Source organism: Molothrus aeneus, chromosome 8 (genome assembly GCF_037042795.1).
Source record: "Molothrus aeneus isolate 106 chromosome 8, BPBGC_Maene_1.0, whole genome shotgun sequence".
Lineage (NCBI taxonomy): Eukaryota > Metazoa > Chordata > Aves > Passeriformes > Icteridae > Molothrus > Molothrus aeneus.
This window is the reverse complement of record NC_089653.1, coordinates 24696006-24713783: the sequence shown is the minus strand read 5'-3', so window position 1 is coordinate 24713783 and position 17778 is coordinate 24696006. Positions and strand designations below refer to the sequence as shown.

The 17778-nt window shown below is 41.4% G+C and overlaps 1 protein-coding gene across 1 annotated transcript in view; it reads right to left on the bottom strand.

Moving 5' to 3' along the window:
- Window positions 1-17778, bottom strand: part of SORCS3 (sortilin related VPS10 domain containing receptor 3) — a 266923-nt gene that overhangs the window by 179032 nt on the left and 70113 nt on the right. Inside the window, exon 2 of the mRNA XM_066554147.1 lies at window positions 5465-5532. Coding sequence (XP_066410244.1) covers window positions 5465-5532 — 68 coding nt within the window. The remainder of the gene's footprint in view (window positions 1-5464; window positions 5533-17778) is intronic.

Genomic DNA, 17778 nt, shown 5'->3' with positions numbered 1-17778 from the left:
AAGGTAAGTTATTTATACATTCTAGCCAAAAGCAACAGTAGAGATGCCAAATTTTTGGTTGCCCTGGTTTTCAAATCCAAGAGAGATCAGGCTGCCTGCACACACAGCTGGCTCCTTCCCTCAAGGCCCTGATGGAGGCTCACTGCAGATACAAGAACCCCTTCTCATCAGCACAGGATTTCTGCACTTTGCAGCATTATTAAAAAGTGCCAAAGAAGATGCAATAATGGGAAGCATTACTACTTTGAAAATCAGCTCCGTTAATTTTACGCCTGAATACAATCATCCAGAAAATAGCACATATCGAAGATGCATGTCATCAGCATAAAAGTGGAAAATTATAAATGTAATCAAATTTGACAATACTGAGAGGAGATGTCAGCTGCTGGTCATGGAGACTGCATTTCAATACAGCAAACTCCAAGAAAACTGCAATGGCCCAGTGGAGCCAAATCAGTACTAAACAAGAGGTTGTGGCACAAACCAGAATTTACCATTCATAATGCAGCCTAAACAGTGTATTGACACCACCATAGAAACACTCTTAAGAAAGCTCTGTCATGACCTATTTCAGGTTTAGCTTGCTTCACAGGGGATGATAAGGAAATTTGAGTCAAGATTTTTCAATCTCCGGATCCCTGACTTCTTTACTCACCAGTCTAAGAAGCTGCTACATCTGGAGCAACCAGACTAAGCCTCAGGTCCCAAAAAGGGCACTTCACAGAATTCACAGAATCAGTGAGTTGGAAGAGACCTTAAAGATCATCGAGTCCAACCCAGCCCTAACACCTCAACTAAACCATGGCACTGAGTGCCACATCCGGTCTTTTTTTAAACACATCCAGAGATGGTGACTCCACCACCTCCCTGGGAAGGCCATTCCAGAACTTTATCATTCTTTCCATGAAAAATGTTTTCCTAATATCCAACCTATATTTCCCTTGGTGCAGCTTGAGACTGTGTCCTCTGGTTCTGTCACTGCTGCCTGGGGAAAGAGACCAACCCCCCTTGACCACAACCACCTTTCAGGGAGTTGTAGAGAGTGATAAGGTTCACATCACACCACACTCAACCTTTCCCACCTAGAGCAGCCCTATGAAGCCAGCTCTACATGCCACAAACAAACCTAGGACACAGAAATCAGCATGAGCTGGGAAATTTTTGCAATGCTAGAGATACACTGGCACATGCTGAGGGTCTCTGGGGACTGTGGGAGGCTTAAGAGGCAATTCCATGGGAGAAAACAATGTGAAGCCCGCTAATATTTCAAACAGAGCTGAATGAAACAGCAATGAACAACATGAGGCAGCCTGCAACCAAGATGGGGGGGTTTTACCCCTCTCTGCTCCAAACTAGGGCTGCAGCTGCTGCATTTTGCAGCTGCCTCTATTAAAAAAGCTGAAAGGGTTTTTTTCTAACTCAACAAAGAGACTGAGACAACAGACTAACCTCTTTAGGCACAGCAGCCACAAGAGTAAAAAAATGCTTGGGGATTTTTGACTGCTGCCATGGAGACATAATTTCTTGGTTAATAAACAGGAAAAAAAAATATATATATATAAATTTCTTCATAAGCATTTTGGCCTCTTAAACAGAAATAGTTAGTCATAATTTTGGATTAATGCATGGGCCAGCATTATGTACAATCAGATAATTTAGCCAGGAAAACAGCCAGAGGAGGGGAACTCCAGGGGACCCATCTGAGGTGGGTAAAATGGTAGCAGGGACTCAGAGCTGACACATGCAAGTGCTTGCACTTTGGAAGAAAATCTAAACTGCTCCCCACTGCCCAATTAGCTGATGTGTTGCAGTCATGGCTGTGGCATTGGTCACAAATAGCTCCTTGCTCACTTGTGCCTCTCCTGTCTTCTGCATCACCCTATTGTCTCTGTCTTCACCTGAGATTGAGAATTTCCTTGAGATGGAAGCTGTCTTTTTAGCTACTGCAATCCAAATAAAATAAATTAATACATTCCTGAATACTAAAGCAGGCAACAATGGAAAACCTTTCATTCCAGTTATCTTAGCAGAAAGAAACTGCTCAATACATACTGGTTGAAACAGCTGAAAACATTACAAATAGTACAATATCAACTATAAATACTTATCCAAAATGTTCCCACAACCCTATCTCAATACTGTACAACTTAACAATTCCTGTGAGGAGCCTGGCACCTACTCTTTAGAGAGTTCATATTTCATACAGATCACTCCTGTATGCTTACAGTTCCTCATGGACAATGAAGTTTAATGCAGGGATACTGGCCTACAGAGAGTCTGGGAATTAGAGGTGCTCCAACAGCAATTCAAATCAAAACCATGTAAGTTTACAGATTTAAAGGGATTTTTTTTCCTTTTGTTGATGGAGAAGAGGTGTTAGTGGGGTGAAAAAAAATTCTATGGAAAGCATATGGCCATCCCTTAATTCATTTTTTAATTTAAAGCAGGCAGGATTCTTTACTACACAGTTAGATAATTCACTAGGCAATGAGAACTGATGAAGGGTTTGCATGTCTAAAAGCTTAAATAATTTTTACAGTTATATTTGTTGACCTATGAAAAAGACATCTCTCCAGAAATGCATAAACAACTCACACCATCACAAGCATAGTAAAGTAGCAATAAAGTAGCTTCCTTTCATAGGAGGAAAATTATCACCTCCACTCAACTCAGTGGGAAAAACAAAAATCTAAACCGCAACTGACAGGTATCTCCTGTGATGAAGAAGAGATGTGGCATTCACAAGGAAGAGGGGGTGTGTGGGTGTGTGTTTTTTCCTTGAAGCTGGCTGCTTCAAGGCTGGCTGCTTCAGTAGCAATAAAGACCTTTTGTGTGATTGTTTGAGCCCCAGAAGCATGAATCTGGATATTAGAGCAATGTCTGTGTTCTTGCATTCAAATGCTGACTAGAATTTCCACTGTCTAAGCTCATACCAGCCTGATATAGGAGCAGTTTTCAAATGTAACTTCTAATTCTCCTCTCTTCTTCTGTTATTCTCACTGCCTTTTTTAATTACATTCAGGATGTTTTCCTATTGATTTACTTGTTTTTGTATTTAGATGCAGGGATTAGAAATTCTTTTTATATGGCAATTCAGTTTTCCATTAAAAGAAGCCTCTCATGCTATAAACCCAGGATGAACTGAGGAGGAGATTTTGATGCAGGGAGCAGGTGGAGGCAAGATGGTATTTGGAGATTGCATTGCACTCTGCTCTATCTCAGCATCCTCTGCTGTGTAATTCATTGCTCTCTGCCACAAAAGCCACATTCCTCTCTTGTGAAGGCAACTGTATTTGCCAAGTGGTCAGCATAGATATCATACAGCACCACAGCTCAGATGGGCAGGGCTCCTGGCTTAGTTATATTTCCATAACAGAGGAAAAAAAAGCCAAACCCCTTGAAAATGTACAGATCATCTTTTGATACACAGTTGAAATTGCATTCAGTTTGTGATCTGTCTGGGGGCTCAAAGATTCTACAAAAAATATCTAAAGAAAGCAAACCTCTTGTCAGGAGGCTTACATTCATTCTGCAAAGACAAATCCTCCTTTTAAAATTTTTGGTCTCAAAAACCAAAAGAAAATATTGAAAAACACCAATTTAAATAATGGAAAGATTCAAGGGCCTGAATGTGCAAATAGAACAGGAAATCCCAAGAAAAGGAGTATTTCTCTGGCTTATTTCTTACACTTAGTATCTATTTGCATTTCTACAATGTCCTTTGCAGAGAAACTCATAGATGCTCTCCAAGATTCCACACTACCCTGTCAAGTAAAACATGGCTTATTCCTGAATTTTCCAAGCAGAAAATAAGGTTTAGAGCCCAGGAATCTACCTGCTAGCTTTTACCCTGAGCTTTCTTCACAGACTTACGAAAGAACCTGAGAAGTTCTAACTTCTCAAGCTCTCTGAATCTCCAGGCCCCCACTGGCCCCTATTTCACTTGAGACCAGCTGCAGAAGTGTTCCAAAACACACTCCCACAAAGCCCTGAGTTTTCCCCGCTGACCAAGGGCTGGATGCCTTTAATTGTATTGATGATTAATTACATTTCTATCACTTTGGGAAGCCTCCAAAAAGGGGTGCTGCTATTACCTTTCTGCAGAGCTCAGGTGATGCTGCAAGCTCAGGATAAAGACAAGGTTTGCCTGTTTGTTACATTATTTATGCAGGGCAGATTGTTTGGCAATTACACTTAAAGTACAATCACTGTGCCATTTGTACTTGCTACAGTAAAGAGGCAAAAGTTTTTTAAGGCATTAATACCTTGAAAAGTACCAGGGTAAGTGGAAATGACTGTTCTCTCTTATTAGCTCCATGGTTATTTATACTTTTGCAGATTACCACGGTGCAGTGCAATTAGGCTTCTTAAGTACTGTTCAAATTGAGAAGTTTCAAGAGCTCTACTGAATAATTAACCCTTAAATACATTTACAGGAATAAACCTACAGCAAATGGCCAAAGCCTGCTCCAAACAGAGGCTTTTAAATCACCTGTGAAGAAAGAAGTACAAGAGACCATCTTCCAGGAAGGGCTCACATGTAAGCAGAGGCTACAATGCACTGACCATTCCACCAACTACACCTTGAGCAGGTTTCACAATAGCTATAATACACCAGGTAAATCTAAAACAAAGCATTTGGTCTCACCACCCCTGGCTGCCTTTTTTTCTTTTTCTTTTTTTTTTTAATGTACCTAGGGTAAAAAACACCTGATAGCAATTCTGTTAAAGGCATACCACTCCACAGGCAGGATGAAACAATTTGGTGATTTCAAATATCAAGGAACTGACCTGTTTATAGGGCTGAGTTTGGGGACTGAGGGGATTTAAAGTTATTTCTTTATTTTAAATGCAGACACACACTTCCAAACACACACTCTGTCCAGAAACTTGTTTCCCCGGGGCAGGACAGTCCATCTCCCATGCCAGACTAGGAACATGGTAGCTATGTGACACCATCCAAGTACATCCACAGTGGAGAAGACACTATGGCACCTCCAGTCCTTCAGCAGCTACTCTGCTTACAGCCCAACACACAGTCACCACCAAGATGACCATCTTAGCTCACAGGGGTGAGGAACAAGGATCAGCTAAGATTACGTCATACACTGTGTTTTATGCCTTCTCAGGCACAGTTCTAGCAAGTGTGTACCCATCTATAGAGCGTGTTCTCATTGCCAGCCTCACAGTAGAGAGAGGAAGGAGACTCAAAGGTGAGAAGGGAACCAAGCTGCTCTGCATGTCAGGGAAGTGCCATTACGTGATGAAACCCTCTTGTTTGCAGACCCCACTTCATTAAAGGAATGTGTTCTAATCTTGCATCCCTTTTCCAAAGAGCAGCTCCATTTGTCCCATTTGTCTAGATTCTTTCCCAGCTCCTCCTGTGATGAGCTCAGATACTGCCCCATGCCCACAGCCCGGGTCAGCCCCAGACACAGTGCTGTGATTTCCATGTTCCACGTACCTCCACAGTGAGCTCTCCGTTACACTCCCCAGGTTGAAGTCGTAGAGCTTTGTCAGAATGAGAATCACCTAGAGAGGGGAAAGGGAGGGAGAGAGAGAGAAAGGGAAAAGAGGAGAAAAAAAAAAGGTTGATGTTAGATTTTGTAACAATACACGGGGCATCTGAAACCACCTAAAGGAGAGCTGAGCATTTATCCATTAAAGTTGCAGTATTATAGGATAAAGTAGGTTTAAAAAATAAAATGGGAAATCATTAGCTTAGTGCGTTGTATAACCAGTAACACTTATTTTAATCCCAAAATGTTTTGCATTTGAAATAAAACATGCCACCAGGAATTAATCAGACTTTGTGAGCTGACCTCTCTGCAACTATGGTTATTCAAATTCAGGGATGGAATCAAATGCACCCTTGTTAATTCAATAGTTCAATCTAAAATTACAGTCAATTTCTTTTGTCTCTCAACATTTTATCATTAATTATTCAGTCTGCACAGAAAGAACTAGCAAGTTGGTTTTTTCTATCTAGATCCCCATCCACCAAAACAATCCATCTTGCCTACAGTCAGCTTTGTTTTCTCCATATGCTGTCACTGACTCCAGAGCATGGGAATTCCTACAAGCCATCACCTTCCCACAGCGGTAAGAGGGACACGGAGTGTGACATTCTGCTTATGCACTGAGCAAGACAGACCTTCACTTGCATCTTTAGTGCCCAAGGACCGTCAGAGGCTCCAGGACTCACTGACTTACTGGAGAAAACACTCCTGAGTCATGCCCCTGCAAAACTGAGGCTGGTGGAGAGGGAGTTGAGCAGTACATGGGGGACCACAGAGGAATGCACTTTCTCTCTGATCTACCTGGTGCTGTGACCTGAGATTTCACAGGTAAATGTAATCCTCCTAGCTACAAGCTACATTGCCCAATGTCCTTCTCTCCAGAAAGGCAGTTATGCATTCTGATAGCTTGGGAGCCTCTGTGCAAGCTCCCAGGCTCACGTGGGCTGAGGGAATAGAGGGAAGGTAAGAGAATTTGAGAATCTGCTCCTTGCTTTTTTAGCATAACTGATGTCATACAGTTCATTCCTTTGGATTCTACAGGACCAGCCTCAAGGCAGAGCTCCAGGGCACCTCTTCATTTTTGTTTTGCACCATTTTAACATTTCAGCATCATTTCCTCCTTGCAGGATTCAAACACAGGCCAGCTTCTCTCACATCTGCTCCAGCTGTGAGAGAGAGAGCAAAGTTTAAAGCTTTGCAGAAAAATGCCAAAGGATTAATCAATATCACAGCTGCTGCAGCACTCGTTTACTGTCAGCATAATACCAGGAAAAAACCTGTTCAAATTGTAAGGGACCTTGGTACGTGACTATGCACTCAGTGCCCATCTTAATGACTTCAGAATAGATGCTCCAAGCATTCCTTCCTCTCCTTGATTCACTTTTACCATCCCCTATTGCATTTTTCCCTTTATTTCCCAATGCAGAGACCTTTAGGAAGAAGATAATAGCCAAGCTGCTTCCAGCAGGGTGTGAAAAGAAACCTGCCAGGCAGATTTGACTCAGCATATGCAAGTCCATGTCAGCTGAAACCAACACTACCCTTTGGGGAAATAAGGCCAACATCCTTTTTAATGCAGCCTAAACCCTGCACACATCTTCCCATACAAAGGGGGAAGAACCAGCTGCAAGCTGCAGCAACCAAGCTTTGGATGGATGGTTTGTGTGCCTCCACCCCTCACACCCAGCAGGGCAGCCTTCTCCCAGCTAAAACCCAATGAGAATGACATTTCTAGGATGTTCCCTATAATCCCACAGGCACTCAGCCAGCACTCCTCTCAAGGCTCTCTAGGAAGCCAAGCACTATGGCACAAGCCCTGCCCTGCCTGAAATTGTACCCCTCGTATTGCTCGCAGCTGGGGTGAGGTTTCACAAAGTTTTTGAGTTTCAAAGTCTAAGCACATTGAAGACAGCTGAGTTCAGTGGATTCTGGGTTTATTCCTAAACATTGTAAATAAAATCTCTGTGTCTTGATCAAATTTCAACAGATTCTACCCTTATTGCTACCCTAAATTGCAATTAAAACTAAAGGCAGCATCCATACTCTCCCAGCTCTTTGTCTCTCTCCCCAGATCTCCTATGCCCTATATTTTTGAATACATCACTTATCTATTATGACCCTGCAAATCCCAGGATAACAGCAGCTTTACAGAAGTGGGCTGAATGCTACTCAGCTTCTGGGTATGAATTCATAGTAAAAGCATGTTGTTTAGTATGACTTTTCTGGATTTTTGCCCGGGATGACTGACTAACATCCATCTCTACTTGGTGATGCATGGAAAGCACAAGCATCCCTTGAGCAGTGTCTTACACGCAGTCCCAGGAAATAGCAGGAGTTTCCTGAGGCAGTGGTAACACCTACAGCAACCTGTCCCTAAAATCACTCACCAGATGAGCCCAGGACAGGCAACATTCCCACACCACTAAACCAGGCAGCTTCCACTCTGCTCTCACTTACTTTTGAGAAAAAAAACACTCCAGATTCAATAAAGACCACTCTTTTAAGGGTTTGGGAGTCTGAAAACCAGAGAGGATCTGAGAGTCTGAACACACAACCTTCTCAAGAAGAGCTGCAAAAGCACTTTTTCCCTACACACTGCCACAGAGCAAACTCAGCTGCTCAGGGACCACCATGGGGCTGAGACACAGACGAGAGCCTGAGAGGCAGGGCTGGATCCTGAGCTGTTTCATGGGCTGTGTTTGACTCAGCTCGGCAGAGGAAACATCAAACCCTTCCAGAGGATATTCTGAGGCACCATCAGGCTGCCCCAGCCATGCTGAGAAGAAACATCAGGCAGGGGCAGATGTGGGAAAGTACCAGATTTTCTGACATTGTGTTGTTTGAATGCTTTAGTTGAAAAAGGATGGAACAAAATAGTACATTTTCCAAAAGTGAATTCCGACAGGAAAAAGAAAAATTTGAAAGGGAAAGACCTTCCTTGACTCAGGCTGAGACATTTGATTCCAATTTCTGCTTTGTAGTCAAAGAGACTCATCTTGTTTTTGTGAACACTAACAATTTACTTTTTTTTCCACGACAGTGTAATTTTGCATGAAAATCTTGATGTTTTTCTTTTTACAAGCTGAATTCTACTGAAAACTGGAGATTTTACAATTAAGGCACTATTTCAAAACAAAAACATTTTCTTCCCCTGAACTGAGAGAAATCTGGAATTGCCACCCCATAGCAAATGCCCACTCTGCAACATAAATTTAAACATTTTGCTCTAGGGAAAAGAAATACAAACTTATTAAATTCCAAGCAATTCAGAAACAGCAAAAACTTACACTTAGGCATTATTTAATCAAAATAAAGAAAACACCTTTATAGTGCCAAATTAAGCTGTTTCTATTCATCAAACCAATCTTTCCAAAATTAATTCTAAGCCAGCTCAATGCTAAACTGCATTTTGCAATGGGAACGTACTTTTCACTTCAGGAAATGCAGCTCAGATATGAAATTTCCTCATCTCCTGCAGGCTAGGCTCCACACACTACACTGTGTTTCCCAGGACACCCCAGGGCAGGTGTCCCTTGAGACACCAAGCAGCTCAGCTGGTTGAGAATGAAAAAACAGGACAAGAGTCTGCAGGACAGAATGTGGAAATAGGGAGGCTGAATTACAGCTCCCTTAAGGCAATACAATCCCTCCAGAAAATGCAATTTCAAGCTGAGCTTACACGAAACTTAATGACCTGAATAATTTAACAAATTGTTTTGGTTTTGTAGACAGAAATGGGAATGAAGAAAGGATAATCAGAAAAAATATATTTTCTTTGGAAAGAAGTGCTGTTCCAGTTCTACAAGAATTTTCTTATGTGCTTTATTTTTCACACATGCATCTCCACATTGCATATAGGTTGGAGTTGTTTTCACTGTCTACTAAATACCCTGCTTTAAGGCTTATATAAAAAAATGCCAACACTTGTCAATCATTTACCTTCAATGGTCTATACTTCAATACAGATTAAGAGCCTCTGGCACAGAGGAATCCTGACAAAATGCTCTATAGCATACTAAACCACTAAATCCAGATTTAATGTGATGGACCACTTCTTTAAATTAAGAGACAGCAAGTGTCCAAAACTGTCCAATTCAGCAGCCTTGAGTCTTAACCCAACTTGGCTGGGATGAAAGCAGAAAAATTACAACCAGGAATATTAGCCCACATTTCATTCCATCTCAAAAACACATTCCTGAAGGAATCCCTATTGTTCAGTCAATTATCAGCAATCTCCAAGCCCACAAATCACAAAAGGACTCAGAAGCTTTTCAGAGTGTTTGGTGGTGTAACAATCTTCCATGCCAATAAAATTTTACTACGAAGAAAAATTACCTCAGTTCATTAAACCCAGCTCTAGATCTTGCCAATTCTAAACTGGCAAAGTACTTTGCATATACCCCAGAGTGGAATATATAATACCTGTTTCCCACAAATTAAGAGTGCAAAGGCACTGCAGTTCCTTCAGCAGGTTGACAATGAACTTCAGAACAAGTGAAAAGCACCACACCAAGGCTGTGTGGAGACCCTGCACTCCTGTGTGAGGGGACATTCATATTAGAGACAAGAGAGGGCAGTGAAGAAGAGCACAGCAGCCAAAGTAGATGTCAGACAGACATCTGAAAGGCCAGCTCTGATTCACTTCACAAGACATCTCTTCTCTCAGTGATCCTGCTGTATCAGCACAGAGATTAACACAACTCATCAGTAGCCCTGAGCACATATTTGCCAAGTGTAATTAATAAAGAGTACAGGGATGAGCAGTAGGCAGCACAAAGCACAGCAGAAAGAGGGCAGACAAATTTACATGTGAAAAATGAGAGCTCTCCACTCACTTGCTCTGGCACGCTGGGGTCTCTGTCTCCTGCCCACAGAGATATTTCCATGATGCTTGCAACATTTTCTACTCTCCAAACCAAGCACAGGAAGCTTGTCTGCAATTTCCATCTGCCATTCCCCAATCCATATGAGAGCTACAGCACCCAAGAAGTAAATTTCAAATGTGAGCAACCACAGGATAGTGGGAACCAGTGTCAGTAAAAATGCTCACAGCCAAAGACAAATTGGCTTAAAATGCTCTGGGACTTAAACACCAGCAGCACTTATATTTGTAGGTCCTTGATGCTTTCTTATTTGGGATTTTTTGTGGGGTTTGTTTGTTTGTTTTGGGTTTCTTTTTTTGGTGGTGGTGGGTGGTTTTCAAGGCACAAGATTATTAACTACAGCTGGACTGACTGGCAAGCACATGGACATGCACATTCATGAGCATGAATTTCTAATGCACTCTTTCATGCAATCACTTCATTCAAAGCTCATTCTGTCAAAAGCCACCAATACCAGCCTAATTTTTCCCAAACAAACACTCAAAAGACGGGGAAAGGACAATTTAAAAGTTTAATCTATATTTGTGTTTAAGTGGAAACTGTGGTAGGCTGACCCCAAGCAGGAACTAAGCACCAACCCAGAACTGACTCTGTCCCCACCCCAGGTTGATGGAGAAGAAAGCCAGAAAAGCAAAAGTGAAAAAAACCTTGTAATTCCTGACAAAGACATGGCCATTTGTCAAGGAAAGGGAAGAAACTATAAATAAACAAACAAGTGATATTGGGGAAATTGTTGACTGTCCTCCCCAAAAGACCAATGTAAAATGAGTCTTAGAACACAGTTACTATTGCTGAGGATGATATTCTATTGAACACAACACCTTTCTGACCTCCTCCTTGTGTGGGCACAGAAAACCTGGCACTGAGAAGCTCTGTTCAGCTACACCTAAAACACTGATGTGCTATCAGCACTGCTTTAAGCTAGAATTCAAAACACAGCATGGCACAGGCTGCTCTGAGGAAAATTATTCCAGTACTAGTGTTTTCCTGGGTCAGGGTAGCATGATTCTCAAAAACAATCACTAAATAACCCTGGTCTCATCAAAATCTCTTCACACAAATACAGCCTCAAAAATCTATGTGTGCATGTGAGTGATCACACTATGCAACATCACCATCCTCATTTCCACTGGAGGTCTGAGTGCAGTTGCCAATACCCAAGAGTGCCATCTCCAGTTGTGAGAAGCATATAGAACTATTACAAAGCTCCCAGGAGAGGAATTTAAATCCCACAGGTGTTAACAGATTCTGCAAGCATCACCACTATGAAATAAGGCAAGTAATAGCATCTTTGTTTTACTGATGAGGAGGCAAAGAGAGTTTAAGTGAAATTTTAAGTGTTTCTCTACATGGGAACACTCAAAAAGAAGATTCCAAATAAACTTTTAAGAGTTTGGTTCAATCCACTTTGCAAATACATATGAAAAGTCAAAGACTACTTTATTCTGAAAAAGAGTCCATCGAGGAATTCAGCATAGCTGAAAGAATCCAATTCAGCACACTTTGATAATTTAAGGTAAGAGGCATCATCTGGAAGAAAAAACACCAATCTGAGTTCACCCAGAGTGAGAGAATGGTTAGCTAAAAAGGAATACATACACCTTAAATACCAAACTCCCCTTTTTTCCCCAGTCTGGTGAGCATAGCTAAAGAAAACTTATCTCCAGATAATAGGAATTAATGAATAGCACATCCTAAGACACAATAAAAAAACAGCAGAGGTGCTGACAACAAACACAGACCAAATCCTGCCCCTGGAAATCAGAGTAGCACTTCTGTAAGAGTAAAGCTTTGCCAACTAAGCTTGCAGCAAAGGACTTTTCCTTACTTTTTTTCTTTTTTTTTTCTTTCTTTTTTTTTAATCTCTGGAGAGACGAAAATGATCTGTGGGTGGCTTCAGGCAGTGCAGACAAAAGAGCCCTCTGAAATTGAAAGAGACAAATCCCAAGATCACACACAGAAGCAAAACACGTTCCAGTGAACTTGTGATCTCCAAACAGCTGAGACTGTCAAATTTGTCCTCAAAACAAGAACCAGTAACTAAAAGGAGGATATTTGCCTTTAATCCTCTTTTGCCTGTGTTGCTTATCACTTTCCAGTGGGAAAACTGCCACAGCAGGCTCCTTCTGTCCCCTGCCCTCCTCCCTTTCAATATAAATCAGGCACCACAATGGGCTGGAGCCAGAGCAGAAGTCTTCCCACTGGCACAGCTGGAGACAGATCACATTATCTTCACAAAAGCACCTTCCAGATGTAAGTAGCAGTGTGAAATTCCCATTTACAGGACTTGCACTGAATGAACAGAACCTGAGGGTGAAAAAAAAAAAAAAAAAAAAAAACACAACCCAGAACTAAAACCACTACAGTGCCTTGCAGAAATAGCCAGATCTGGAAAGCCCAACTCTCTCTTCCTGTCCCTTAACAAGCAAAAGCAAGGCAGGAATTTTGTGTGCTGGTTCCCTTGGATGCCTTGGCAATTCAAGGGCAAGCCCAGTCTGTCAAAGAAACAGCACCCACCAGCATAAACACAGAGAGACACCTCTTCCAGAGTCATGGATCTACCTTACTGGCCTCTCACAAATCTAGAAAGTGTTTTTAATTGAATCTGACAGAGTCTTTCATGCTTTTAGTTTTAGGCATTTTTGTGCAGGGGGTGTAATTTAGGATATGTTCAGAGATGCCTTGCACATACAAATCCTTGCTGTGGCAGTGAATGCAGCTGAATAACCCCACCAGCAAGGCAATGACTAATGACTCCAGGACTCAGAAAAGGAATTGGACTATAATGTTTTACAACAATGTGGGAAAAGGAGTCTGATTTTCCTCCTCCCAAGGCAGACATTGCAATTATCAACCAAAGAGAGGGTTTTCACAGCCACTAGCTGTATAGTGGCTGCAAGTCAGCCACAAGCCTCTTTCATCTCCACTACACATTAAAAATTGGGCAATATCTCTCATGCAACATTTTTTCCAAGAGAGTAAGAAATAAAATTGGCAAATCCTGCCTCAGTTTCAGCAAGTGTATGTCCTGCATATCCACATGCTTACCTTTAGTGCATGCACTCACACACACAAAATGTAACTCTGATTACAATTGTGCAAAACCTCCTTAATAAAGAAATAAATGAGATGCCTACAGCAGTCCTTAAAGAGCAGCTGGATCCTGTCCCAGAGGCTGCAGGAGAGTGCACACACTCCTGTGCATCTGTGTCCATGTCTGTGTAACATAAAAGCAATTATCAGCCACACAGAATCAGGAGACAGTATCTGGAAAAGGTGTGGTAATTAGGAATAAACACACTGGAAGGGAGGGTGGACACACCAACACTAACAGCAGCTTGTGAGTAGCATTAGTCAGAGAAGTCAGAGATAGAAAATACTCCCCAGATTATCTTATCCACCCCCCTGACAAGGCACAGTTTTGCCCTACAGAATTTTTCCTAGCTTTTCAGGATGGTTTTTCTGCACATAAATACACATTCCCACCAGAAAAGACATCTAGATTGCTTAAAATAACAGAAGGCTGAGTTTTATCTCTGTGTAACTCAGTTTAACATAAATACAATCTCTCCTGTCAGGTAGTGATATGATTTAAGGGTCCCCTATCATACCTTATAAGAGGTGATAGCAAAGAACTCATTATTTATTTCTATTGATTCAGCAACCCACACTAGATCATATATCCCAGTTCTTCCCCCTTGCTAAGAAGCCCCCCTCTAAAGCCTTGGAAACTTTAATTTTATCTTTTGTCCCTTCTCTGTCTTCCTTTTAAAGCTGCTGTGTGCACACCTCCAAGTTCAAGAAGAAAATGAAAAAAGGCCCCAGATACTTTGCTGGCTCAGTTCTTATTCCAATTATCTCCTGATACCATCCACAAAGCAGCAGATTTTGTGCAGCAATTTATCTCTGTGGAGTCAGTCAGATTTCTGCTGAAGGGCCATTTAAAGCTTCTGACATTGGGAGACCTGGAAAGAAGGAGTGACATGAACTCCGAGTATGGGTACACTACCTTCAGAGGACATTTCTCCATTTCTCAATTTAATTTAAAAAAAAAAAAGAAAAAGTAAGGGAACATAGCCCTTTGAGATCATATCAAGTGCCAGGACAGGAAAGGGTTTTTCTTGAAGGCAGGAGTATCTGGTTCTATAAAAGAAGCTAAACTATGTGGGAAATTTTGTGTCTGAGGCATTTCTGAAAGGAAGAGGGGGGAAAAAAGTTCTCATAAAGGTAATTCTTCAAGAAAATTCAGGCTGCTTATAGCTGCTCCACTTTGGACTCCAGGTTCTACTCAGGAACTCTTACTCCTCTCACACATATGCCCCTCTCACCTCTCCCCTGCATATGTGCATATATAAAAATGAGTGATCTTCTTCAGATTCCAATTAGCATCTCAAACAGTTGTTATGGATCAGTGCATGGGCAAGAGATTCTCCCTCTCCCCAGGGACAGAAGATGGAGTAGATATCCTGTTAAAGTCTCCACTCTAGCCTCATGCCTACATAGGCTTACTTCATGTGAAAAAGCCTCACTGCTAGCACAGGAGAACCAGTCCAAGAGTTGGAGTTTTACAGATGTTACCATGGAAGAAAACAAAGTACCTGTTGGGAGATAAATCCTTCCATCTGTTTTTAGTGGCCAGTTAAAAGACCTTCCACTCCTGCAAATCCAAGCACCTCAGACTTGGGCTCGTTTCCTTCCTCACAGCAGCCCAGGGAAAGAAGGATTGTTGCAGTTTGCCAAATGTCAAGTGTAGCACAGAGGGAAAAAGGGCAAAATGCACAACTTTTTCGAGTTATGGTTCTGCAACTATCAACATCCAGTAATCAGATTTTCCACCACACATGAGAACCCACTTTGAACAACTGTACGAATTCATTATGTAATCACAATGTCTTAAATATGCATACATAGAGTACTTATAATTAAACAGGGAAGGTGAAATATGAGAATCATCACAGGAAGAACAAGGAAAAAGTGATCATTTAGATTATATGAGTAAGTATCACAGTCAACTTGGGTCAGTCAGGCTGAGTGGGACACACAGAATAGGACAGTGCCTGAGGTAAGAGACAAGCACAAGTCAGGGCTTTTGACAGACAAAAGGTCAGAAGCAAGAGTTTGAGTGCTAAATAGCCAATTAACATATTTTTACATTATTATAGATTAAAAAAAATTAAATGATCTGATTATCCTATATATTAAGGTAATAAAAACGTGGTCTGTCCAATTAACTGCGCTCTCCTGACCTTGAACTTCTGTTTATGCAGTTCTCATCTGCAGGCAACAAAATCTACTTTAAAACTTAGTGGCTCAACTATGGTAAGGTCAGACTCTGCCCTAGAAGCCCCTTTTCCTACTCATATTCCTTTGAAATAATCTTTACTCATTATTTTAATCACCTTTATTGTTTTTATTTTTATTCTGTATTTCTCATGTGCACACATTTCATCATCATTACAATGGCTGAACTACTTATGGTATAAGTAGCTTTTTACTATTATTTTCTTGTATCTTTTACTATATTATCTTGTATCATTAAATAGTAAACCAAATTATTTTCATCTGTGAATTTTCATATGTTGCTGTGAAAACACACTCTGTCTGGGCAATTTCCTATCTTTGCTCCTGTGCAGAGCAGCTCTTGCTCATTCCAAGCACCCCTGGAGCCAGGATGTTATCTCCTTTGGAGGGCCTAACCAAGCAGACTTACATGAAACCTCTCTCACTAGGTATTTCCAGAATGTGAGCTGGGAATGATTCCTCTGTGGATATCCACCACATTGAGCCAGCCAGATATAACAATCTCCTCTGTCTCAGCACTAAAACTTTTAATAAATTTCCCCCCCCATCCTGCTCTCACAAAATTTTCCTGTGAAAGACTGGCACCAGCTCATGGTGGGGTGGGAGAAAATGAAGGAATCTTTGAGGATCCACAATACAATTGCAATTTTTAGTGTCAGTCCAATAGCTCAAAGGGGGGATAGAATGTGTTTAAGAAAAAAATCCATTCATCTGGTTTTGACCTTAGTAAGAAAGAAAATGGGTTTTTCCCACTTTAGAAATACCTTGTGCTAATGCCTGCATGGGGAGATGTGGAGCAGCACAGTTGAAGCTGTCAAGGGCAATTTTTCTTACAGACTTATGTGTTCTGTTACTTATAAAAAAAAAAAAAGCTGAGAAAAATAGAGGAACTTGAATTCCAATCTCCTTTAATGCAACATTATGGTTGAGAATTTCAAGCTGTAAAAGTAGGAAACTCAGAAGTTCAGCTCTACATTATGTACACGGATTGTATAAGAGAAAAGAGGCAAATCACCTTTGCAGAAATCCAAAGCTCTATCAACATTTGGAATCCTTTTGCAATTGGTTGAGGCCCAGAGACAGTTGGTCAGACACCTACTGGCTCCAGTCTGCAACCCTCACTTCAACAGAAAACTTTCAAAAGGTTTGACTGGGTGAGATCTCTCTCCTTTCCTTACTTAGGGATCTAAAAAATTATTTCTATGGACCTGAAAGAATCATGCCTTCCAGAAGACAGAGAAATTGAAGCACATTCTTCATATCAAGCCACTATCTTGTAAGAATCTCCTATAAGAATCATGGTTATGACAACTGAGACTGCTGACATTTAAACTGGGACTACTTTTAAGATCAAGATCTAGGATGCTAAACTCTAAGAGATAGAGCCTTTTTACTCATGTATGACAAGGAAGGCTCAGTGGCTTTGCTCTTCTAGTACCTGCATCACCATCAGAAGGACATCTAGGACCCAAAATCTGGAGGTAGAAAAGGGGGAAGAGACAGAGTCTCATGTTCTCTGAAAATCCTTTGAAGCTCTGCAGGGTCTCCAGATGACCTTCAGGGAATTTCACATCCATGGGCTATAGGATTATCTTGCACCTTGCATTGAGATATCAAAACCACCCATCACTGCAGAAGGGCTCTAAAGAGCATCAATAGTCCCACTGACTATTCCTGCATTGGAATGTTTTATGTGGTGTGCCAGAAATTTCTCAAAGCTTCCAAAAATCATTCTGCCCCTTGAGGAACATAAGAGGGAATGGCTCTTAAAAGTAAGAATGCAAATTGACTAAACAAGATCTGTAATGGCCACTCTGCAAGGTCTGTAAAAATTTTCTTCTTCTCTTTACTGCCTCAAGAGCCCTGGTTACCATCAGAATAATCCCTTCTCCTCTCCCTCACCAGTCACACCACAAGGTCTTGTCCTTGTCAGCACCATGAAGTCATAGGAGCAATATGCTTTTCATGAGAAAGGGTTGAGCTGGCAAAAGCTGAGAGCTCTGAACATCACCAGAGGCTGAAGCACAGTGGGGACCAGAGGGCTGATTCAAGTAGATAGTGTCGGTGTCATCTAT